This window comes from Perna viridis, chromosome 13 (genome assembly GCF_037379345.1).
Source record: "Perna viridis isolate PV_CMFRI_1.1 ecotype Kerala chromosome 13, ASM3737934v1, whole genome shotgun sequence".
NCBI classification, from domain to species: Eukaryota; Metazoa; Mollusca; class Bivalvia; order Mytilida; family Mytilidae; genus Perna; species Perna viridis.
The window spans coordinates 3,885,253-3,912,108 of record NC_142457.1 but is presented as its reverse complement, the minus strand read 5'-3'; the positions used below and the strand labels follow the sequence as shown (position 1 = coordinate 3,912,108).

At 34.7% G+C, this 26,856-nt stretch overlaps 2 protein-coding genes across 3 annotated transcripts; one reads left to right on the top strand and one right to left on the bottom strand.

Annotated features, from left to right (window-relative positions):
• LOC148599289 (complement C1q-like protein 4) lies at positions 1–9,642 on the bottom strand. Of its 2 annotated transcripts, none has more exons than XM_088557704.1 (5): positions 9,562–9,642; positions 6,815–6,871; positions 5,284–5,468; positions 1,468–1,585; positions 1–182 (listed from the first exon to the last, which is right to left on the bottom strand). In XM_088557704.1, exons 2-5 carry the CDS (start codon positions 6,864–6,866, stop codon positions 43–45), a joined length of 495 nt encoding a protein of 164 aa, XP_088413830.1. In that variant the 5' UTR covers positions 6,867–6,871; positions 9,562–9,642; the 3' UTR covers positions 1–42. The 2 variants fall into 2 exon arrangements, with proteins under 2 accessions (XP_088413830.1, XP_088413831.1); XM_088557705.1 differs by having other exon boundaries at positions 5,284–5,465; positions 9,562–9,580.
• On the top strand, positions 9,604–25,569 carry LOC148599288 (uncharacterized). The gene is made up of 7 exons (XM_088557221.1): positions 9,604–9,690; positions 10,320–10,395; positions 11,523–11,861; positions 12,440–12,588; positions 15,182–15,310; positions 23,919–23,988; positions 24,420–25,569. Exons 2-7 carry the CDS (start codon positions 10,320–10,322, stop codon positions 24,872–24,874), a joined length of 1,218 nt encoding a protein of 405 aa, XP_088413347.1. The 5' UTR covers positions 9,604–9,690; the 3' UTR covers positions 24,875–25,569.
• The last annotated feature ends 1,287 nt before the right edge of the window (positions 25,570–26,856 follow it).

Below are 26,856 nucleotides of genomic sequence, written 5' to 3'. Positions count from 1 at the left end.
TGAAACACGATATGTTTTATTCAAATCATTGTACATTGTGGCTCAACCGACAACGGGAATTTCCTCAAAGATGGGTGAAACAAGATAACCAGAGAATGTGCAATAAACCTCGTCCTGCGCCCCGTACATATACGTAGTGGCACCATTTTTAGAATCAACTGCAATCACTTTAACTTCATCACCTGAAATGAAAGTGTTGGAAATACATATGATTTCGTCTATTTTCAAATTAGACACAGTTCATGGTGTCAATGTGAAGGCAACTTTGTGTGCATCCAAGAAAATGCGGAGTAGACGGCAAACGAGCACAAAACATAAACAGGACATGTTTGAATATTTTTTTTTTTTCTTAAAAGCCTGAACAAATGAGTATTTTATAACTATGGCTTTATCAAAGCGGGTAAGAGACTCGTGTTCCTAGACAATAAAAGAAAAATGATTTGGCCTTTCTTCCCACAGTGTTTTACAAATGTTTTGTATTTACCTGCAAAATACTGACCATGTACTTTTTCTATCATGTACAATATACAGCACTTTTATTTTATTTTAAAGTTTGTATTAAATTTCAAATCCATTCTAAAGTTGTTTTTCACTTGTGCAAAACACCTACATTTTCTCGATACTAGTTTTTATGGTATAATTTCCAAAATAGATGACGATATCGAAAGTTTCTTTTCTTATCCAAAGTCTTTTTTATTTATAGTCTTTTGGGCCCGTGCAGGTCCGGGTGTCAAAAGAATAGGCCTGCAGCAGGGCTAAGCTTGTCGTAAAAGGCGACTAAATAGTGCTCAGCAACTAGCCGGAGGCTAGGCGCTCTGCCCACAAAGCAACTGGGGTGTGTGCCCCAGGTGGTGGAATGGGGTACCCCTGGCGTGTTACATGCTGGGGTTGTCAGGCTGTAATACGGAAAACCTGACCGCAAACCATAGTGGTGCACCGTGTTGGGAAAGATGCCACGTTCCTCGCACGTTAAAGAACCCTGCTGTGGTATTCGATAGGAGAAGGAACCTTTGCGCTCCGCCACAGGAGGCTAAATTGCACGACCCTATCAATCCCTCCCTTTTTTATTGTGGCAATCAAAATTTGTCGACCCTGTTGTCCTTGTGTCCCACCCCATTTTTCATTTCGTCATTATTTCATGTTCATTTTATCATCCATTTCAGTCAGTGACGTCCTTTCTTTGTGTGTGTAAACCAGTCGCCTTAGGATTGAATAGGTTGCCCCCTGAAAACTGAACTCAAGAGAGCTCCATAGCGACGACGAAGTATCATGGTTAGTGTACACATTAAGTAAACTGTTTCTTCGTTATATCATAGAGAGTTACCGAGATTGGTTCTTTGAAATGATTTACCTTTGATAGAACTGTTTTCCTTAAGAAACCCCAAGATTAAGAACTGATGACGACTTATTCGTGCTCCAACGAAATACCCCCCCAACATATATTTTAACCAACCGAGCGCTACTCACCTTTTGATAGTTTTATAGCGACCGAGTTACCGCCAGCGGAGTAATCGTTGGCTGTATGTCCATATACAGAAACAACATAGTGGTAATTATGGTACAGCTGCAGCCATACTGTTTTGTCCTGTAAATAATCAAAATTTTATCGTTCAACGTTTGATGAAATCGTAATTCAGGGGCGGATCTAGGATTTTAGATTAGGGGGCGTATAGTTAAAAATTTGGCCGAGCGGAGCGAGACGAAAAACTTTTTTAGATTAAATCCTTGAAATATTCTTCTAAAGTGGGTAAAATGTAGATATCTTTCGTGGTAAAATTAGCGAGAAATTAAAGTTTCGACCTAAAACCGCCTAAATCTATCGCTGACAATACATGCTTTGCAAATTTTAGGGAGGGGCGCACGGCCGCCACGCCCCCGGCGCTGTAATTTATATGTATATGATTGTGGTAGGAAGATTGTATATCTTTCATAGACTGATAAAACGAAAAAAAAGCAGAAAATTTCTGTTTTGTTTTGTTTTTTTGTTGTTGTTGGTTTTATTTGTTAAAAATTGAGATTATTGTTTTTGGTGGCAGATGTTGAATTCATTTTTACTAAGAGTCAAAATGGCAACATGAATCCAGAGTCAATAATCAAACCGTATAAATCCGTCATTGTACCTAACTGTTTATACGGTTGTGAACTTTGCATGATCTAAAGAATAAAGACACTAAACTTTTGGACTAGTTTCAGCATTTTGTAGCCAAAAAGATCCAACTGTTTCCGGCAAGGACTAGATCAGATATGTGCGAAAGAATGCTAGGCCTTCGATCTATTTTGTGTGAAATCGAAAAGCGCAGGCTATATTTTTTGGGAAAACTCTGTCGTTTAGATTGTGACATTTTACCCAAACGGATATTTATTAACAGACTGTTCACATGCATGCCTAATATTTCCGAAACGTCCAGATTCATCCCAGATATGTCTTTAATACTTCAAAAGTATGGACTCCTTTCCTTTCTTTAGACTTATGTCAAAGATGAACATTTTCTAAGAGAGTTCTTCTGAAAAAAAGATTGTGATCTGAGCAATCAACCATTAACAAGAAGATTTCTGGTGAAGGCATATTTCTACTGACTCTGACTTTTTTCGTTTTCGTCAAATTCACCAAAATGTGACAGTGGCAAATATTTGGAAGTACCCTCCATTTCAAGCGCAACAACAAGGAGCATTTTTCATCGCTAAACTTATCATCACCATACCTGACAGTGATATAAAACTGTGTGAACTCTGCGACAAAAGCTTCAAGGAGGTTTTTATTCACTCATCGTCTGAATGTACTTACTTATCCTCTGCGGAATATATTCTATGATATCGTGATTTATATATATATGCTGAACTGAACCATTATGACATTGAAATTTTTTATTGTGTGCTTCTAGGAAAGAAAACATTATTTCATCTTGGTGACACCGATGCTGAATACTTCTACTCGCTATGTACTACACACGTGAGTAAGTCAGCAGCATCTTACAACAACATAGCTCTAACAAATAAGTCGAACAGCTATGGATATTTGACTGTCCTCGTCAAGGCTAGGCGGAATGCTTTAACCCTCCTTGAGATCACTAATATTTTTCATACTGTGCATTTGTGTACTTTGACATGGTTTTTAATATTTATATGGTTAGTTTTTCCATTTCAACTATGTTTGTCTTACTCTTGTTTGTATACTGTTATTTCATATCAAATCTTTGTAAAGAGGAAATAAAGGAATGAATGAAACAAGATTTTTCTGTCAATGGCTGAGTAATTATTTTTGCTAAAAATTGGAATTAATTAATATTTTTTTTTAATCCAAGCCTTCCCTTGCTAGCAAAATAGTTGGCGTTTCAGTATCATTCTAATTTCTTTTGGGTATTGCGTTTTCAGTTAACAAGTCAATAATGTCATAACACAATGAACAAAGACCATGCATAAACACAAACTTATCAGTGACCAAGCTTAATCCTTTTAAAGCAACAAACAAACGAACAAGATAGTTATGGTCTGTCAACTTTCAATCGCAATACCACTTCGAGTCTCATTTCAGTTTAGAAAAAAGTGATCTTTGTTGACAAAAAGATAACAGTGTCATTAAAGTTAAAGACCTGCCCATTGAGTCATCGACACTATTATCGGTAAATAAACAATGTTGACTAGAATAACCTCACTTACGCATGCATTAGGTTTTTACGCGGAGACCTACAAAGGGGTTGGGGTTATTTACAATAAGGTAGTCACCTTCAGGGGATACAGTTGAAATGACTAACTGGACAATTGACGAGATAATTTAAACATTTTAATTCTGTGATTGAAAGAATCTCTTCACCTACCCACATGTAAAGCTGTTCATCAGACACATGTCTTTCAATTAATAAAAGGCCAACTCTATTCTTGAAGTTTGGTGTCTTACTCGCTTTAATATGAATGATGTTGAAACCTTCATTTATGTCAAAATTTGATAGATCGGTCAACATGAATACCACTGTACAGTGTCATCTAAAGCAAACCTCTCCCTATTTCTAGTGGCAATCAAAATTTGTCGACCCCATTGTCCTTGTGTCCCATCCCTTTTTCATTTCATCATCATTTCATGATCATTTTATCACTAATGTCATGTTTATCGTCTGAATATAGCTGAAATATTGCTGCTGGGACGTTAAACCACAACAAACAAACAAAACAGACTATATTATACAGTTATTAAGTGGGTTGGATGCAATAGACCAGAATATTTGTCCTGGGGTCCTGAGAATGATCAAGTGTTCTATTGCACGAGGCCAACTGTTTTATTACCTACTTTGTCTATGAGATATAATAAAGAATGGAAATGGGGAATATGTCAAAGAGACTACGAAATTCACCGCTCCATGTTTACGAATTGGCAGACGAGAGTCACATATACGTTTTTACACACGAGTTTTTTTTGTGTGTAAATTCCAAATCAATGAAGGGCTTAAAAAAGTTCAACCAATCAAAAAGCTTAGATAAAGGTCATTATGGGGTCAGTGCAATAGACTCCTCAAGGAGCAATAGATCGCCCTGTCCTGAATAAATTTTGAAAATAGAGAAAAATATGTGTATATTTAATAAACAAGATAAAACCTTATAATTAGGTAATAATGTTCCTTATATGTACCAATACATTGGTTTTGACGTCGTTTTAGTTGATCATTGACAAATCACTAGAAAGTTTAAGCGTAGTTTGCCCATTCACTAATTATCAACTTATTTTCTTTTTTTTTGAAGATAGTATACAAAAAAAACGAAACTGTGAGCAAAGCTCACTACGTGGTACATTGTAACCCCAATCCTCTCCTAAAAACATATAGAAAAACATAACAGTCATTCAGATCGAAAAACATAATAGGAAGTACACAGTGTCATCACCTGCATGACAAATGTTTGTAAATTTGATCGAATTCAATTTAACATGTTCAGAGGAGTTGTGGATTAGAAGTTGTCCCCTTGGTTGAAGAAAGATATGGTTCATGTTTTGCATTAGGATCCCTAAAAGCCATTCAGATTGAAATATATATATAAAAAAAAAAGAATGTGTACGATGCCATCAGCTAATGAAGAATTGGAGCAAGTTTCATTGAATTTCTTTTAGCGGTTTCAGAAAATAGACAGAAACCGAACAAGAGGACATCATGAACACTTTATGCCTCCTGCTTTCATGCAGAAGTGAAAAAAACTATATTAAGTATTTCGTGAATGCCACTTATCGTCAGTTTTCTCTACAGAAGCATATGGCTTGTCTTTTGATACTTTTGAAAATTTAGGATAAGCGACGAATACCTGTTTTGAAAGAGCGTGGAATTGGAACACATAGATTCCACTCTGAGGACACATGAACTTTCCGGTATTACTATCGTATCCAGATCCAATGTTGGTGAAAATACGGTCAAATTTGACAACTTCTGAGTGGGAAAGGTTGACATGTTGTGTTAGGCCGGCAGAGAAGGCCACGGCTGGTATGTCTGCTGATGAAGGGAAACAATTGGATAATTAGAACCTTTAGTTTAATGAGTATAATGAATTATACATTCGTTACTCAAAATAATTCGTTTACTAGTGAAAAATGTTGACTCTAAACGTTGTACACAGGCAAATATTTTCACGTGAAATTCATGTTAATCGAGATTCACAAGAAATTCACGTATACTGCACATAAAATTGACGTAATTTTCACGTGAAAATTCACTTAACATGAATTTCATGTGAAAAAATCATGTTAATTTCACGTCAAGGCTCTATTCACCCGAATTTCACGTGAATTATTTCTCAATTCGAGTGAAAGAATAATCAAGGGAACCAAGGTTATAGCGGTAATCAAAAGAATGTAATCCAGGGACAAAGACCAGACATGGAAAACAGACAAACACAACAAAGAACATAAAGTAACTAAAATCATACATACAAAGTAACAAAAGTAAATGAGCAACTCGGACTCCACTAAAAACTGGGAGCATGGACCAGGTGCACCGGTAGGGTAAGCGTCCTCTGCTTTTCTAGAAACACCCGCCGAGTTGCTCATAAAAAGTCAAGTCCGGGGTAGACAAACGAGGAAAGGAAAACTATGACACTTTGAATAAATCAGTTTTCATGGTGCTGATGGATACACCATAACGATCCACGAGTTCATGATGACGACAATAAAACTTCAGTAGTGATGACTTCAATCTTGTAGCAACATAACCCTGTTCCAGAAGTCTATTTGTTAGAGCTCTAGCGCGATACAAAAAAGTCTGCGTAGTTTCGGCAAGCTCTGGCATAACGTATGAGTTGTGATATGAACACGCCATACAAAACATATGAAAATCGTGTGAAATAATTTTGCCTGTGTACATGAATTGGGAAATTAGAAAGTTTAATTTGACTATTTGCACCATTATTATCAAAGCAAAAAGACAAAATGTTCAATATCACTCTGGTAAATTGAGTTATAATTTCATTAAATGAACTGAAAATGAACATTTCAAAGGCAAATTACTCTGTCAAAAACCTCATTTTTCTTACGTTCTATTGAAAAATTTCTGAGCAAATCATTCAGTGACGCAGAGATCAAATAATGGTCGTTTTGAATAGAGGTTGAGTGAAATCCTTGTCAGATCGATGGGATTTTGACATGCATGTTTCTGATTCTGCCTGATTCTTACAAAAACTTGCACTTAAAATGCAAATTTCTAAAAAAAAAGGTTTGCATGATGACAGAAAAAAGATGGTCAATGCAAGTATTTTGATCTACCGTAAGCGCATGATTAATATTATATTTGCTATAAATTACACAAGTAAAAAAAATTTAGTCCTGTAATTATGTAATACTTGCCTTGTTGTACAGAAATTCCAAAAGCGCCAGCTAATATCAGTAAGTGTAACATCCTTGCTGTCGATTAAAAACAACTGCTGATAATATTAAGTAAGCTCCATGGTGAAACAAGATATGATTAATTCAGTCTTCTCTCTCTCTCTCTCTCTCTCTCTCTCTCTCTCTCTACGTTTACTATGGTTCACACTTTGTGATACAGAGCAAACTCTTCATAATAAGAATCTAAATTACACAGTTTCTTCTTTTAAATAACTTTGAAAATTGCTTATCACCTGAGCAAATACTTAGAGCATTAAATATCAACCTCTTCACTTTGTACCAAACTCACCAAATGCACGTTATGAGCACTAGAGCACTACCCTGAACGATACTGTATATATCATTGATATAATTATTATTCATGATTTCAGGAGACAGATTTCTATAAGACGAATGAAGATTCACACAAAAAATTCATGTTTCTGCATCCTGTAATTAATCTTCTACAATAGTTCATTTTATTCTATTGTTTTGGTTGGATGTTAAAATATGCTAATTACTTAATAACAATGTTTAAACTAAATACAGTAATCGTCATACAAGCATAGGAGTCCATTCATATATCATAGAAATAGTAATCAAGGGAATCCAGATTCCAGCGGAAATACAAAAATGTAACCTAGGGACAAAGACCAAACATGGAAAACACACACACACAACAAAGAAGATAAAATAAAACAAAGCCACAAAAGTTTCTCTCTTTTTACCATTAAACCTAAAGAATTTTACTTTTTTCCTTCTATTGTGACCTGCTTATCTACCTTCACATAATTTGTTTGAATAATGTTTTAAGTATTCACAATGCTCTAGTACTGCACTCTTTATAGACATACCCACATGTTAAAAGTAGTAAACAACGAAAAATTCCCATGAAATTCAGAAACTTAAGCCGCTTACAACCATATAAAGCCATATACCAAATATGAAATCAATTCGTTCATTGAGAGTTGAGTTAATTGCGACGAAACTCGGATGGACGGAATGACGGGTTGACAGACAGACGAACGAACATACGAACAAGGTGATTGCAATATTCCACTCCCTTTTTTAGTAGGGACATAATATGGAATAATTTCAAGAAACGTTAGCTATAACTAATCTAAATAGTGTAATGTAGAACAGGTGTATGAGATTTAAAATGAAGCAAAAAAACATTCAATAAGATATTAGACCATTTTTATAAGAGGCGAGTTCCATAAGAGTCGACCTTGTCAATGCTTCGCTTCATGTTGGGGTTCTTAAAAAACTTCTGTATCCGCCGCTCTGAGCTTGCCCGATAAGGTGTCTAAGGTGCAAAGAGGAATGAAGATTTACACATGAACTCTCACGAAAAACCGGGAATGACATCAGGTGCTCCGGAAAGGTAAGCATGGCCTGCTCAACCAGTGGCACCCGTAAGAATAATCAAGCGAACAAAGATAATAGAGCGGTAATCGAAAAAATCAAGACAAGACCGGGAAAATAAAAATCAAAGACTGAAGTCTTCAAAGTCGTTAATCGTCAAATATTCTATGCCACTGATTTTGGCTTGCTTTCAACATCCTGGCGAATTCAAAGCTCTACCAAACTTAACTCCCAATCAATTATTGATTTCGCCATGTATGTACTTGGTTCAGAATTTTAAAAAATCACTAATTTACTGGAAGATTTTAGGTCGATTGATAATATGCATTCATGTTCTCTCCCATTTTGTATCATTTGACATATCGTACATTGGTACATTACTAGCAAAATAAGTGTACGTTTGTATTCCTTTTTTGAAAATAATTTATATTTGACGTTATAGAACGTTTCATAGCTTATGACGGCTTTTAAAGCTCATTAGAACTTGTGTTGTAATGTTTTATATTTGTACCGACTTTACTTTTGAACATTGAACTTTACTGTGTAACGCAGCATTTCGTCAATCGGCTAAAATTGCAAACAGGCGATTTGTTCTATTTAAAATCGGGTGACGTCGTAACCGTGATACCCAGAATGTTTCTAAAGCGTTTTTCAGCTATATTACAGAAAGTTAAATGCTAACCAATCATTTCATCTTTTAATGTAAATTTCCTGCTCTCATAAAAGTAAAAACACATGTACACGTATAGTATTTAAGAGGTTCAACTTTATCTCGTATGAAGATAGAATTCCATGGCGGTTCTACGGCACCGATCAGCAGCATATGGTGGTGCAGTAATTTATAATTATGCAAATCATATACGAATGTACAGTACGGGAATTAGGAGCGCAAGAAGTAACAATAATAGCAACTTAAAGCACTACAAAGAATATGAAATAACAAAAATAACACGTACAAAGAAACAAAAGTGTAAATGAGCAACCTGGACTCATTTTAAAACTGGGATATAGGGCGTGGGGAATTCGGCAATGGGTAACGGAGAATTTGAAGTTTACCCCAACAGTAGAGGTGTACATGTATGAGAGGACATCTCTGAATTCTGATATACATTTACAAAATTAATATTTTAGTTTCATGAAAGTATCCCTTCTTAAGTGTATACATGTGCATGGGATACATGTATGTACTTTGCCACATGCTGTAATGTCGATCGTATTCTATCCTAATCGAATCGATAGCTTTAAGGACATTTACATTTGAAAGTAATTAGTAACTCGGTCCGTTTTTTTTTTTTGTTTTGTTTTAAATTTATATCTTTTGTTAATTTTAAATGCTTTTTGAAAGGAAAGGTGTAGAGACCTACCTTAGTTTGTTGAAAATTGTAATCTTAAGTTAAATCAGATGGCCTTTTTCCCATAAGAGCATGACATCTTCCCATTCTTACTGATAAGACTTTTTTTGGTGCCATCTGATAATTGATATTATTATAAAGGTAAGCTTATATGAACATTTTGATCATATTTTAGGATTTTCTGTATAATTGCAATATTTACATTGAACAAATACGTATCTGTCATATTTAGTTATGTTCCTCTTAGAACTGGTATTATGATTTATCGATGTCTCTGTGCAGTCGGTGTATGGTTTAGTAGGTCAATTTTCTTTTTTGGCTTTGTTGAAAATATTTCTTGTTTTCACATTTAGATGGGTTTACCAAAGTATTCAAGGTACAATCTAGCTGTGTTGAAGTGGTCACAAATCATTAGTTATTGAAAGGCATCTTCGCCCTGGCTCTTTCATCACCCACAATATTCATACATTTGTATAATTTATGTCATTGCCGAGAGTATACCAATTAATTAGTCGGTTTGACTAAACAAAGTCAAATTTTAGTTGACTAAAAGCGACTGCATTGTATACAAAGAGCCGAATTTGTATTTTATAGACGAACATATTCTCGTCTTAGAAGTTGTGGCAACATTTCCTTTGATTATAAATGGTACTATAATAAAACCAAGTGATGAGTTACGTTTAATGAAACAGTAATTTAAAAGGCCAAACAAACAAAAAAATAAGACATATAAGTTACTGTATCCCATAATTAGTATCTATCTTTTTCAGATGATTTTGTTGATTCTTGCAGTGTTACTCCATCAAAGCGAGGCTGTGTTACCGCCATTAGTAGCAGGTCAATTCCGTACGTTCATTTGCACTTTTGACACTCTTTATGTAAACAATGATGCTGTTTACCTTAATTTTTGAGCCCCGTGCAGGTCGGGTGGTAAAAGAATAGGCCTGCAGCAGCGCTAAGCTTGTCGCATAAGGCGACTAAATAGTGCTCAGAAACCTAGCCGGGGGCTAGGCGCTCTGCCCACAGAGCAACTGGGATGCGTGCCCCAGGTGGTGGAACGGGGTACCCCTGGCGTGTTACATGCTGGGGTTGTCAGGAAAACCTGACCGCAAACCATAGTGGTGCACCGTGTTGGGAAAGATGCCACATTCCTCGCACATTAAAGAACCCTTGCTGTGGTAATCGATAGGAGTAGGAACCTTTGCGCTCCGCCACAGGAGGCTAAATTGCCCGACCTTACCCATCCCCCCTTTTTACAGTGGCAATCAAAATTTGTCGACCCTATTATCCTTGTGTCCCATCCTTTTTTTCATTTCATATTCATCGTCTGAATATAGCTGTAATATTGCTGCTCGGACGTTAAACCCCAACAAACAAACAAACAAACTTAATTTTTGAAAATATACACCCATTCTGTTTCCAGGAAATTTACTTTGCTTTTTAAGATATGTCGTTCAAAGAGAAATAACTTCTTAGTCAATTGCCTCATTAAGGTGAGACAGGGCAATATATTTCTTGTGAGAAAGTATTACTGAAATATTTGTGATTAATCGGTGCAGTAAAAGCGTTTAAAATATATATTCAGGGTAATCAGGTATTTCCCTAGGTTTGTGTAGTTTTCGTGAGAAAAAAAATATATTTCACCATATTCTTCGAGAGGCGGCCATTCAGTCAGATTGGTGTACGAGTTATTTCCCTTTGTATGAAATGAGAAAGCAGTAACCGGCAAATGGTACTGCATATAAGGTTTAGCATTTGAGTTCCTTTAGTACTGCCGGGTCTTGTATATAATGTACAACACTAAGCATTTACAACATGCAGAATTGTCTGCCTCTGTTTCCGTACCCTTGTCTCTGGTAAGGTTTACAATTTCCTGTAATTACATATTTGAAAGACACATTTACGTGGTTATGGTATAACAACGTAGAGTACAAGAAGTCAGCCAATTTGTCTTGCATTTATTATCTTTCCAGAAATTCCACATTCTCTTCTTCGTGTTGCACACTCTGACAAATTCGTTGCGTTCTCCGCCGGCTTAACACACTTGGCTACACTACATCAATCTACCAACGACTCTGTTAAATACGACAGGGTGTTCCTAAATATGGGAGGAGGATACAATGTTACATCAGGATTTTTCACTGCGCCACGAACTGCTACCTATGTATTCATGTATCATGCCTTGGCTCAACAGAACAAACAACTTCAACTGGATTTATACCGTAATAATGATTACATTGTCGGTTCCTACGCCCACGTTAGCTCAGATTACGGAAGCGTCAGCAACTCCGTCATCTTAGGCTTGGATGAAGGTATTTTTTTTAAATTGAGTGAGCAGACACTTCTTTATCATTTAAAATTGCCATGATAAAGAATACAGGCTCTCGTTTTTGAGTTGTATGAGGATCTTGCGCAAGCATTATCACACCCCCTTCCAATCGCAATGTAAAGCATGAGGTATATAGTGGTAATGCCGTCCGTCCCCAGTTCTAATCCCTAACTTCTCTGAAACCGCTGAATGGAATTTGATGAAACAATTTTTATTACATAATAATACCTCCACCACAATTCTATTTTGTCTTTTCATCTCAAATGTGTCTGGGTATTCCTATATGGTTTCATGGTACGGGAGCGGGTGAGTCGACAAGTGAGATTATCTTACATTTTTTTCTTCTGTCTGTTTAGGCAATACCGACAAATAATTTTCCTTGTAACGATTATTGTGCGAAGACTCATAGAGATGGTCTTGTGTGGTACAAGAAACAATATGAGGTTTTTAAAGTATACCGGCTAGAAATTTTGTTACATTTTCGTGATGCTCGATTTTTATTCATAGAGCAAGTGTTATAGTCTTAACGGGTATTTTAATCATAACAGTTTCACGTTTCAGGCGATACAGTCCACGTGCAAGCGCACACTGACGACTTCCTTTACGGACAGGTGGATGAAGTTTACACAACCTTTACTGGCTTCATGTTAGTACCAGACGAAGGCAGGACACAGCATGGTCATCAAGGAGGAGGAGGACAAGGTTCTATTGGATAAGGTTTATTTTATGTTCCACAATCACAAAGCTGCATCTAAGTTCCACATGCAAATTTTAACTCTGCATAATGTGTAGGTTCCAACCCTTCAAGTATAATTCTAAAGAGCAGGGAGTGAATTATTTATGTAATGAAAAGTCATTTTAAAGAGGAGTCATTTAATTGTAATGTCCAAAATTTGGACATAAGAAGATGAATAAAAAAAGTGAATTATCTCTAAAGACTTGAGTTTGCGCTCAAGTGCAATGTTTTAAATCAAAAGATAGATAACTCAAAGAAAAACAATTGGAAACTTCAGGAAATGCGTTATTATGACGTAGGAAACGTTTTCAATACACAGTATAATCAAGGCACGTTGCAGAACTTTCCCTCCCAAGAAATTACACATGATATACAATATAGACAGCGAAAACATACATGTATATATCTCTTGTTTTATAATTACAACAATGAAATTTTGTCTCTGGTATTATTTCAGGCTCAGGAGGAACAGGCACTGGAGTTTTGCTCACCCCCGGACCACCCGGCAAATAAATACAATATTATTCTGTCTTTTTATCGTCTATTTACGACCACAGACTGAATTTAATATACTAATGGTCTTTTATTTTTGTAATTAAGTTAGTGATATCGGTTTATTATTCCTTGTCATGTCGGCGGGTTCATTTACTTACAACGCCAGGTTTGTTTGGATTTCAACAAGAATGTTTTGATGCTCAATTCTCTGTACCATTGTCATAGGACTTACGAAACATGGCTGTTTAAACATAAGATTCGTTGCTTTCGTTCTTACACTGTTGAAAACAACATGTTAACCAACTGACGGACCAGCATTGTAGATAAAGCAGATCTAGAAAATTGTTTCCATTTCATTACATTATTTAAGTATTTTTCACATAAACTAACTTGTATTCACTGGGAAATATGTGCCATATCGGACAGCACATATAAACGAGCTCATTGCATACCAGTAATATATTCGGGCAGCTGATGTGCGTAAGTATTGAAAGTAACCAGTCTGATTTCTTTTATATTTGTAGTCAATACCAGAAATTCATACATGAATAAAATACATCCAATGAACAGGTAAAGAAAGCAAACAGATATTTCATGTATAAAACACAGAAGAATTGGAATACGAATTAATGTAAAGATGATCAATCTTGAAAGAGTAATCAAGGGAACCAAGATTCTAGCGGACATCAAAAGAATGTAATATAGGGACAAAGACAAGACATGGAAAACAGACACACTCAAGAATAAACATAGAAAACCAAAATAATACATACAAAGAAACAAAAGAAAATAAGCAAATTATAGTATTTTCTCTTTAAAGTTTGATTTATTATGAAAGTGAATCCAATGGAACTGAATCATGATAATATTTAGGGTGAGTTTTCGTTCTCAGTTTATCTTACCGTCTGTCTGCCTGTCCGTAACATTTTTTAAGTTCAAAACTAAGTAGCAAACACAGTAATAAAATGAAAGATTGTGCATGAAGTTTGGGGTTAATAGGCTAAAAACCACTAATTCCACTTTCCATAGGCTTCTATGCTAATTTCACAATATTCAATGGCTTCTCTGGACTTTACCTTAACTTTAACCTGCAGAGGACTATATATCAGCATGATTCTACATATGTCAGCTCACAATCCTCAGAATGGCATGTGGGGTTAGCAGACTTGCAGTGCAGTACTGGTCACTGGAAGTGAAGGGTCTATAAATAGCATGGGAAATCCCAGTGTTTTCACAAGATAGGGGTATATTTAAAAATCATTATGGAGATTAGGCTTCACATCACAAGAAGCAAAATGCACCTATAAAATGTACAGAAATGTTTTTCCTTTCAGAAACTGTTAAATTTTTTAAATAAGATGAGAACTTTTTTCACAGCACTATGAGGAACAGGGGTAATTTCTGCGTAGGACTATTTTTGCGTACGTTCCAAATGCTCATTGGTTGAATTGGTGGTCTGTAACCTAATAAGCGGGTCCCATTACAGCGTATCAGTTCTTTAGATTCTACTTGTACCTAATAAAGCGTATCAGTTCTTTAGATTCTACTTGTACCGAATAAAGCGTATCAGTTATTTAGATTTTACGTGTACCGAATAAAGCGTATCAGTTCTTTAGATTTTACGTGTACCTAATAAAGCGTATCAGTTCTTTAGATTTTACGTGTACCTAATAAAGCGTATCAGTTCTTTAGATTTTACGTATGTTTAATCTTTACAACAATTATAACAAACAATCAGGTACAATACATTAGAATGCATATCATCATAAACAAAAATAAAAAGCAATTTAATTTGTGTATGGCTCTTCACTGCAATCAACAAAACAGGTAATGATGGAGAGGAAAGACAGCACTCGGGTTTCGATATAAACCAGAAAAATGAACTTGCCTAGTCACCTCTAGCTGTATCACTTTTACTGATCTACATCTCAAACCTCAAGAAGTGCTGAATAGTATTTATACATACAAAAGTAAGTTATGTCTTTAGTAGGTAAACTAGAAATCATTGAGATCGAATCCATCTCCGCGGACCCCGCCATGACAATTAAGCTATATATATGAATTTGATTTAGGTGATCAACCCACATGCCAAATATGAAAAGCCCATATCACAAAAGTTACAGCCTGGACAAGAGTTTGTCAACGAAAAACAGGAATTTGATCTTGAGGTCAAAGTTCAAGGTCATAGGCCACTATCCACGGTAAGGACCCATCATCTTTACGTGATCTACCCACATGCCAAATATCAAAAGCCCACATCGAAGAACAAAAAAGTTACAGCCAGGACACGATTTGTAACATACGGACGAGTGATTACTATACGGCGACCGCCAATTTTTGTGGCGGGGCCCTAAGTAAGGATAAAAAAATTATTGGACGAACGGAAGAAAGGGTATATATATTGATCTATAATACCAATAGGGTAAGTAAGTCTCGTTCTAGTTTCATTTTCTTTACCGGAATTTCTGATGTTTGACGTATTGAAAACCGAAGACCGATTTATATCTTATTGTATACTTACGGCTACTCGAAACGCTGTATAACAATGCAAAATCTTCTAGTTTATATTTTTTCTTACTACCTTTATCATGTAGAAATAGTTATGTGTCATGTTGTTTTAAGAATTTTTTACACAGAAAGATTTTTGCCCTTAACACTGAACACAACACTCTCTAATTGACAAACCTCCACGCTTTTGAATGGTAGACTAGGACCAATTCTTGTGAAATCACGTTGTCACATGACCAAACTTACATACCCTACAGTTTGAGGGAATATACCCTTAGGTACATTTAGGTCAAAATTTTGGCATTTTTAACTTGCATTATCTGACATAGTAATACACAGAAATCATTTGTTTAAATGGATGTACACCAGACGATATGTAGATACACTTGCCATACAGGGAACACATGCAAAACACGAACCTTTATATGTCTGTAGTACTTCGAATTACATTTCAAGTTTGATGCAGTTGAATTACCCCCTTTTCCAGCACTTCGGCATTCCTGTTCATTTCATGAGGTTCTTGATAATCTGCATAACAAGGCAATTCTTATTCAAGTGCTTCAATAATAATTTATAATTATAAAATAGAAATTAAAAAAAAAAAAAGATTTCCCACGATTTATGGTCTAGATACTTGTATTCCTATGGCCCCAGTCTTACAGTTGCATATCCTCTAGAGTTGAGACTTAGACCATATCTCTTTCACAGATAAAATACGACTCGGTTGAGCAGTTTCCAGTCCTCCAGTGGAAGTCTCCTTGTAGAATGATTTTTAGACACGGCTTAGATATGGCGTCGATCGGTTGTCCAGGTTTCCAGTTGGTGTAAGTGAAAAGCGGCCCGTACCCTTCGTCCCACTGCCATATACCTCCCGTCATGAAGCCCCCTAGGAAAAGCGTCTCTGTAACGCTGAATGCTAGAAAAATCAAATAGAAAATTGGAGCTTACGGTACGTCTAATTTTTCTGTATTGAATGTCAAAAATCTACTCCCAAGGAAAACTCAAAACACGCGAACGAATTTCCATTAAGAAAAAAACTTTTCAACAACTATAGAAACCAAAGATTAAAAAATACAGTTGTAAATAATACTTTGAAGTAATTTGATTACATCTTTCAAACATAACCTATAATATTCTATTTGCTTAGACTTGCTACACGCTGACGTGTAACCGGATACTTCGTATTTACAAATTTTCAAAAACAATCATCCAAATAAAATGTTTCACCATATCCATTCTCGTTTTACTTCTAAGAATGATACTTGTCTTGAATAAAGAATACAAAATAAATCAATACTAATATAAAAGAATTTATTATAATAACGAACATTTTTAATTTACCTCCATTCGTATAAGTCGCAATATCATTATTTGCATTTTCGTATTCGACGTTCATCAATCGTCCGCCATCTTGGTGACAGTGTTCCTTCGCGTCAGACCATGACATTTGTATATGCGATGTTTTCATACATTTCTTCTTTGAAGCGCTGAGACTGTATGGATGTAAACATGAACCTAAAATAACGACGTAACTGGTTGACACAACAAACTTTTGATCACGAAAAGAAATTAATTTCCCTCTCGGCAATTTTCTTCTGACTACGAATTGATTTACCTTATTACAGATTAACGCATTCACTGTCGGGATCTGGTTGGTGTATATAGTTCGTAGTTTGACCTCAGAGTTAACAGTTCATGTCCATCAGACATTCTGCTTAAATAACGATCCTCCTAAGTCAGGGTTTTGAGTCCACCTTCGCATCCACGCATGACCCTGACTCGGAGGATGAGAAATACATAATGAAGAATGGTTTTCGCGAAAGTGGGCACGAGGAAGGAACTTAAGGGGTCGGATCTCCCTTTCCTCATAGATTATTAGTTAAGGTAGGAGTTTGGAGGAGTTATACATTGTATTGAGGACAGAAGGTCAAATGTCGAGGCCACGGTACATGTGCACGTATTAATTTCCGCAATGGCTAAATTTGGCAATGTCTCCCAATTATTGAACGTTCACGGTATTGAAAACAGTGCATAAGGTTCGTGAATACTATTGAATTTTTCGGCTTATGCTATTTGACAATTGCAAAAATTAGCTTACAGTGACTTTAGTATGGTTCTGTCTAAAAGTTAGGGAGGGAGTATAAAAACTATGGAAGGAAATTTCCCCGCATCTTTCTGTAATAGAAAACCAAACATTAAGTGGTAATATCTGCCTTGTTTGAAGGCAGAGCTGTATTTCATACATTTGCATAAGTACTTTCGATAATACCCCAAAACGGCCAACAACTACGTTCATTAGGTACTCACCTTTTGAAAAGGCATAGTACATCGTATCATCAATGTAGATGGCGCTTGAACCCATCTGGAATACAACCGAATACCCAATACAAATCTGTTGATTAAGGTCCTTTTCAATAATATGAGACACCGATAAGCAACCATCTGTATTTAGCGAACACATTATAAGGCATTCATCCAATGTTGATATCTTATCTGTGAAGATTCTAAAGTCTTGGAAGAAATAATCGTCGTATTCTGATATTCTCTCATATTGCACTTGGGCTGATACCACATGAAGACAGGTTGATACTGTAATATATATACTAGACATATGAATGTAGTCATAGAAACCAAACTCCTCGGTAATGTGGACTCGTGCGTTCTTGAATACAAAAATGATCAATTTCACTGGTTATGGGCGCAGACATAAACATTCATAATCGGATGATTTTTTAAAATACCCTCCAAATTTGGTATAGGTGATAATAATTTTTCATACTCCCTAACCTAAAAGTTTTTTTTTACCATGGTTGGTATAAATTGGTTATTTTTTAAACCTTGTAAATTGTTTGACACCAAAATTCTAAAGTAATTGTATTGGTACAATACATGTATTTTTTCTCTATTTAAAGCACCTTCTACATTTTCAAGGGAAGCTTGGTATCGGCATTCAGAAAAAACTGTGGAACGTGAACTGTTTAATTTATCACAATGGAGCTAATTAAAAGATAAGATCAAATCATTCAGATAAGCATTTTTTGCGTTAAGTTATTGGTAACATACCCAAAATAAGACGTGATGGTACCAACAAATCCATTCAAAACCGCTATGACACCATTTGAGATGACTATCAATCAATTGGAAATTTGTATATACATGTCATTTTAAATCTTTTTAATGTAATTTTTCTTGTTTGAATTGACCATGTATATTGTATGCTCCGGATATTGTCAGGTTGGAGGTTTATGTCAGGAGTGGCTAAATATTCACAAGGTTAATTCATAGACAAATATTCACAAAGTGCCATTTTATGGGTCATATTTATACAGTAATCATCGAAGCAATGTTATATAGTATAATCGAATATAATATTATATGATTATTTCTAACTTTAAAAATTCATATGTTGAATGAGTGATGTAAATTATGGGACAGTTAGATATTGGGAATACCAAGTGCTGTTTGCATTAATGTTTTTGAAAACAACAAGAGAAATCAATTACCTTGATCTAAGCAATATTTTGCATGATTGTACATGTATAATAATAATGTCGCTTGTTTCATCTAATTCAAATATGGAAGGTAATTGAGGTTGTTTGATTAAAACGCATGAAAACTGTCAGTGCATTAGGTACATGTATAAAATGAGGGAGGTGAAGCCTGTTATCGATCCCGAAAAAAATTATTAAAAGCACCTGCTCTATTTCAAAATAACAAGGTTTTCAAAGAGTTGAGAAACATTTTTAAAATCAAACCTTATCCTGTATCAGATTTCGACTAATTATCATGAATAAATAATATTGTTTGAAACATCTGATCATGAGTAGACTCCTGAAGGGAAAGCTAACATAACAAATCTACAAGAATGACCCCTCTTTAATATTAAGTGATGACAGACCCTGATGGAGGTATACAGTGGCTTCAATATTATTTCATAAGTAAATTAGCAATAAGTGACACAATCTCTACCTACCATTTTGAAAACATTATCATAAACCTGGCCTTGGGCTAACATTTTCACCCCGGTGGGGTTGTTATCTCTTTGACTTATATACCATACCCATTCTCGTCATAAACATTTTCTTGACAATTGCTCAGTTCGTTAACGTTGCGGAAGTTCTCCTAAATATACCAACCATCCATATCATAAATAAGAGTTTATATAATGTTCTTAATAAAATGTACTTTAATCCACAAAATATAAACATCAAACGTTAAAAGATTAATTTTTGAAGTTATTTTTGATAATGTTTCTATTTATTACTCGTCTAGAGTATTTATTCTAGATTAAAGAATGACCTCGGCAGGAGAAATATTGACACGACTACCAAAATCAGCGAATAAATTGATCTTTCTTACTTGTAAACAGCTTAATACCATATATAACGGATTAATTTGTCGTCTTGTGATTAATAGTATCTTTGAGAAAGAACTATGCTTTTACAAGAAGGGTATAAGGGTTCCTTTATTTATAAAAGTGCACTTTAATTAAGAGTTAAACATTATCTTTAGAGTTAGATAAAGAACGAAATAGTTTATTTCTGAAAGTATACACTGGATGAACTTAAAATAGATTTAAGAACGAATAAGTGTGCCTGCTTAAGGAATAGGGTCATACATTGCATGCTTAACAACATTTAAAATGGCTATTAATTAGGCGCTAATAAGAATGATCTGTCGTTTGTAATCACGAATGAAACAGCTTTAAGCATATAATCTGTAGTTACGATTGAAAGTTTGTCGGACGTATTTTCCCTTAGATTTACTATTTCTGACTGCATTTTACCAGAACGTGACACCGTGGGGGGAAACAAGTACTTGTACATGTAAGTGGTCCATTTTTACCCTTCGCAAGACAATAATGTTTCACTGTGAAATTAGTCAAAGGCTAATCAAGGGAACCAAGATTCGAGCGAGGTAGTCAATAAAATATACATTTGTATTTCAAGGATAAAGACTAAACAGGGTAAATAGACACACACAACAAAGAACACGTAATAACCAAAATAACACGTACAAAGAAACAAAAGTAAATGAGAAACCCACTAAAAACTGGGAGCATGGACCAGGTGCACCGGTAGGGAAAGCGTCCTCTGCTTTTCTAGAAACACCAACCAAGTTGTTCATAAAATGTAACGTCCGGCAAAATCCTTATTAGTTAAGGAGGTCCTTTTACTTTTATGGATTTCCTCAATTATTTTTCAGGAATTCCCCAATGCGGTTTCAGAACATCTTATTTAGATAAAGTATTTATGGTGGTCCTGAAAAAAAATTGTGGAGGTCTAAAAACGTTTGATGAAATTAAATTATGGACGGCCTCAAATAATTCGAAAGTTCCTGAAATCGAATTATGAAGGTCCAGATGTATTTGTGACGCTCCTTAAATCAATTGAAGTATGTAGGGCACAAAATTCGATTGTGAATGTGTTGAAAAAAATTGAAGATCTCCTTAAATACGTATAGTAATAGTTTGACTAATTTCGTGCCTCACATTTTTACTTGTGCTTGGATCATGTGCTTTGGTCTGGTATTATATATGTAAAAGTTTGTTGTGAAGATTTATAAGATGCACATGAAACCGCTTCGCTTCTAATGGAGTTCAGTATAAAATATGAAGAATAGTCTAGATCAGTGTTATATCCAGCATACTTGTATACCAAGCTTATTCACCAACATACTACCGACTATATAGCAGTATCTGACCACAGCAGAATTATACATGTTGTTTTAGCAGATTGGTAAAACCGAATTTCTGGAATCGTCGTCTCCATATTAAAACTTAAGCAACAAATGTATAATCTGAGATGGAAGTGCAACAACAACAACAACAATAAAATAAAAACCTTTCTCTAATTTCTGTTTTTTAGAACTTATTTTTCAATTTCCCAAGTATCCTGAGCTCATTCGTAAATAAATATTGCTATTTGTTTTCACCTATTTTTGAATTGTTCAAACCTTTTCATTGTTTAGCATTTGACACACTGAATATCGGCATATCATACTGAAGCACATAAACAAAAGAACAATTCAGATAAAAAAAGATTCAGAGACGATCTACTGTACATACACAATGTAGACAACAGAATATAAAACAAAAAACAAAAAATAAGAAATAAATGCGTTCTTGAATTTTTTTGTTATTTATTGATTTGTTAAGTAGAACCAAGGTGGACGCCAGCATCTCAAGAATGTCAGTTAGTACACTGTGTATTTGACAGAGGTCTGTAGGCTTTTGCTAGTGCGCTTAATGTTTAAATCAAATGAAACTGCATTGTCATGTTAATAGTACATGACTTTATTCATTCGATAGTGAGAAAATATTTCAATTAAGAGACACACCCGTAATTGATGGCCGAGCACCTGTTAAAAGTGTCAGAAGTGACAAACAAATATGGCGGGACATTGTTCGATCCCCGATAGATCTCATTGGTTACGACCGCATCAACTTCTTGTTTAAAATTTAATGTTTTCGCTACCGAACTCCGTCACTGAGTAACTGGACAGTTTGTGGAATTTTGGAGTGTCGATATTGAAATCTGAAGATGAACATACGCAAAAGACTCAGATGGACACTTAAAAAAGAATTAGAATAATCCTATACCGTTTTGTCGCAAAGCAAAAATAATTTCATATATACTGACATATTTATTTACAGGACACTCGAAACATATGCATTAGGTATTTGAATTTGATAACTCCCTTTAAGAATCACATTTGTATATAACTTTTTTGTGCACAAACTATGCCTTCGTCAATTGGCATAGTCCAACAACATTTTTTGAATGCATTAATGTTAAGAAGGTTCCTCATGTCAGGGACGAATTAAAAATTATGAAAAAGGGGATTCAAGTCTCAGAACCTTCCCATAGACCCGTCCCTGCTTGTTAAAAATGTGACAAATGTAATAAATGCAATAATGGATAACGCTTAGTTGAATTTTCTATATATTTTGCGTAAAATGAGCTTATTGTTTGCCTGTATGGACGTATGAACTTTTTGGTGCATTAATATTATTAAATCATCAATCCCACATATTATATCGGATCTATAGGCATGCACATTATTTACAATGAGTTATACTTCAAAATAATTTGAAAGAAATACATTCGTGGATTTTAATTTATGCCATGTCAAGATAAGTCACACGGGCTCTGTTCAATACCGAGCCAACTCAAATATGCCCTGCATGCACAATCAAAGTTAGTCCCACCCACTCGTAAACGAACGTTTATAAATACGGAATCATCATCGGTTAAGACACGGAATCATAAGAAAGTTAGTTGGAGTAACACAAAGAACCTGTAAGTGTTGTGATATTTCTTTTAAAGATAAGCTCTTCTGAATTGCACAACTGAATTCGAAACATTTCAAGAATTTCAAAAGAGCGGTAGACAAACAGCATACTTTTTAGAGCATTTTACTTAAATGCATCAATTAACTTATTTGAATAAAAAATTTAATGTTGGTAGATATTTTAAAAAAGTTTGCATTTTGCATAAGACATATTTCTTAGGATAAATGTTTTAGTTATCAGAACATTAATTTAATTATTTTGTCGATACGTATAAGACATTTTAACGATGATTATTTTGATGTGGTAATTTTGTTTGATATACGGTTACAGTTAAAGCCGAAGTTCATTTGATTCTAGATGTACTCATCTTTGAAAGTAATAAACATCTTTATCTGATTTTTGTTAAGACGTCAAATCTTGCATAGGGCCGCTCAAAAATATTTGTGAAATAGAAACCCTAAGTTCAATGCTTTCTAAATTCGGAAGTTTTTAACACCCGTGCTACCTATCCAGTTTTGTTTTGTTTTTGTTACAACATGACTTGATTTAGATATTCAGTTGATAAAGGGTTACAACAAAACGACAACAATTGATAAACTCAATGTTATAGTTAAAAAGAAGGGGGCAAAAAAGGAAAGTCCGTAAAACCAATGGCAATATTACAGAAAACCAGAAAAATTGGAAATAACCGCGATGGTCATGACTTAGTTTTCGCATTTCCGGTGGAGATGATGGTTTAAATAAGGTTTTATAGCGAGCTGAAGCTCTGTTTCCATTACGGTTAATTATTTTGCCACCGGTCAAAAATGATTGACAAAATGCCCCACTGTTTGGTCGCTACAAATTTACATTTTTTTTAATGGAACGGAACTATTATACTAAGTGTTTAGTCCAGTAGAAAAGAAAGTCCTTTTCCAATAAAATATTTTACGAATTTGTGAATTTTGAAAAACTGATATCAGAATAAATGACCAATTTGCAACATAACTATATATTTGAATTTGCAGGATTTCACCATGTATAGTAGTTGTCTTGTAATTGTGACTTTGCTGGTCTTTGCACATGGAATGGTCACAGGTTAGTACAGTAGTTTGTCTCAGAGCATTTATATAGATTATCAACAATTCCAATATCAACTGAACTTCGGAATCTTTTGATAATTTTGAATTCAATATTTATACCAGAAAAAAACCATATCAATTTTAGACAAGTGATAACATTGTAGGCGAGGTATGTAAAAAATAGTATCAAACTTTACCTTACATAACAACATCAACATTTTAAATACAGGGCTCAAGAAGATGTGCTATTGGAGTACTTCTTTCGCCATGTTTTTCAATGCCGCGGATTTCCGGTTCGATTCCTGGCTGGTATTATTGTAGGTGTTTTCTTCTTTACTGTTACACACAACATAAAATATCAGAATAAGATATGTCAATAACCAATTATGATAATTGTCAAATGTTTTTATTTTCAATTCTTCAAAAAATATTTGTTTATATTTTTAGGTCAACAAGCTCAAAGGTCTGGGAAACATGGTACAATCGCCTTTTCAGTCGGCCTGACAAACACGCTCCACATGTCATACTCAGAAACCATTGTCTACGACAAAGTGTACTCAAATTTCGGCGACGGATATTCCCCTTTCACAGGGGAGTTTACTGCTCCTCAAACAGGAGTCTACATGTTTCATGCACATGCGTATAACTCTAACAAAGATAAGGCAATGTGGATTGAACTCGTTAAAAATGTGGATGCCTTGGTTTCCGTTTCCGGTTATAACAGTCACTCAACAGCAGGCAATACCGTTATTGTAAATCTCAGCAAAGGGGATACAGTTTCCGTGAGAGCCAGACCCGGACAGGAGTTCACGCTCTTTGGCAGACCGGACCAGGTATATACCACATTTTCCGGATTTTATATTGGAGAAATTCCATACAGCGATCCAGCAGTTGGTAAATAGACGGTGCAATCTAAACTATAACCTAAATTTCTCAATCTTTGTGATTAGGGCATTTCTTTATTTGATCTAAATATTTTGAAACTTGTCTTAGTTAGATTCTAGTTTGCTATTTACCCTATAGTAATATCAAATTACTTTGTATTCCTTTAAAACAATACAAAAACAATCTATATATTAAGAATGAGTTTTTAGTACCACATTTAGCAGACCTTACGGTGTGTATATAAATTTCTTCTTTTTTGTCATGAAAACATGATTTTTATATTGACAATAAGTAAATAAATTTGACAAAAAAGTGTGATAAAAATCCTTCCTGCAAAATAGTTGTACATACAGTTAATTTATTCATTTATGTCTTATTTATTTATGTGTGTTGTGTTTATCCAAAACATATCGTGTAAAATGACAGTTGTACTTTTCTGTAAGGACCCTTGTACTGATTTTTGGTAGTGCTCTCGCTAATATACCAAGTAAAAAGTTTTGAAATATCATAGCAATGAATACCTTTTCCTTTCTTTTAATGATAAGATAGCTAACTAGACATTTCTGGATCTTGTATAAGATAATCCACTTTTTGCCGCCATTGTATTGCTGACCAAAATAATTGTTCTGTGGCTAACCATGTATTGTGCTATATATGAATGAGTTCGTGATTGTTAGAAATGTTACATTGATCAATAAAAATCATGATTTGACATCGCTGTGATATTAATTTCTTCTTTGCAAGAACATTCATTTTGTATACGACACCTTGACGCACACATTGTTTTATTTTAATGTACACGACCTTAATTGTGTTATTTATAGAATAGAGAACGTCAATTTTTACCCATGTTGGTAAGCAATTATTAAATGCTAGTAAACTAGCTTACAGTTCGTTAATACTGAAAGCGATTTAATTTCTATAGATAGAATATTCTACATATTTCGTCAACATTAATATCAAACAACTTAAAACATGCAGCACAAGTTAAGTGAAGAAAACACGTGATAAAACAAAACAAAAAACGAAAAAAAAAACAAAAAAAAAAAAAAAAAACAAACAGACAGGCAGACATATACAAAATCAAACAAACGCACAAAGCAGATTAATACATGAAAAAAAAAAACATTTTAAAGCAGACACACACAACAAAGACCAAACATGAAAAACAGACACACACAACAAACACAAGAAAGACCTACATGTAAAACAGACACACACAACAGAGAACCAAACATGTAAAACAGACACACACAACAAAGACCAGACATGTCAAACAGACACACACAACAAAGAACATACATAACCAAAGTAACAAAAGTAAATGAGCAACTCGGATTTCACTAAAAACTGAGAGCATGGACCAGGTTCACCGGTAGGGTAAGCATCCCCTTTATAAGATAATCGTGTTGATACATTTTCTCTACAGTCAATGTTCTTTTTATATAGAATGGAATATAAAACATTGTTCACCTCATGACCTTAGTGATGATAGTAAACAAGTAATTCAAGTTCAAGGTTTTAGTCATAGTATATAATATATATAAAAAATGTCAGCGGTCTGTTATCCGTGGATTTTATTATTTTGATTGTTGGGGCATTTCAGAGCTTATTTAAAGGTGTGTTTACAATTATTGAAGACCTTTTAATGATATTGCATTTAAATACACTGATGCATTTGTTGCGTTTCCCTGTATACATGTACTTTCATTTTACTATTAGTTGCATACACTTGTTTCATAAGACAAAAAGTGGAAGGAAAAAAAAACACCATTGACGAGAAAACTATTCGTTAAAGCATGTTGTAAACATGGAATTATACAATAGTTGTAATTGTACAGCGCAGGAATTAGCAGTGTAGATTTTAAGTACTGGAATTTGTAAAAAAAAAAAAAAAAAAAATAGGCAAAAGAAAAAAAAAACTTGCTTTCGAAAAAAAAAAAAAAACACGAATTTGACAACGTAGGTACATAGTTTATGGTCTATTGAAGACAAATTG

What these genes read in the sequence shown, in the direction of transcription:
- LOC148599289 (XM_088557704.1), bottom strand. Translation starts at nt 6,866, where the DNA reads ATGTTACACTTACTGATATTAGCTGGCGCTTTTGGAATTTCTGTACAA. An exon ending in TGGAATTTCTGTACAACAAG is followed by an intron (nt 5,469 to 6,814) that starts GCAAGTATTACA and finishes TCCCTTCATCAG; the next exon opens with CAGACATACCAGCCGTGGCC. An exon ending in TCCACGCTCTTTCAAAACAG is followed by an intron (nt 1,586 to 5,283) that starts GTATTCGTCGCT and finishes GATTATTTACAG; the next exon opens with GACAAAACAGTATGGCTGCA.
- LOC148599288 (XM_088557221.1), top strand. Translation starts at nt 10,320, where the DNA reads ATGATTTTGTTGATTCTTGCAGTGTTACTCCATCAAAGCGAGGCTGTG. An exon ending in CATCTTAGGCTTGGATGAAG is followed by an intron (nt 11,862 to 12,439) that starts GTATTTTTTTTA and finishes TTCACGTTTCAG; the next exon opens with GCGATACAGTCCACGTGCAA. An exon ending in TGCACATGGAATGGTCACAG is followed by an intron (nt 23,989 to 24,419) that starts GTTAGTACAGTA and finishes TTATATTTTTAG; the next exon opens with GTCAACAAGCTCAAAGGTCT.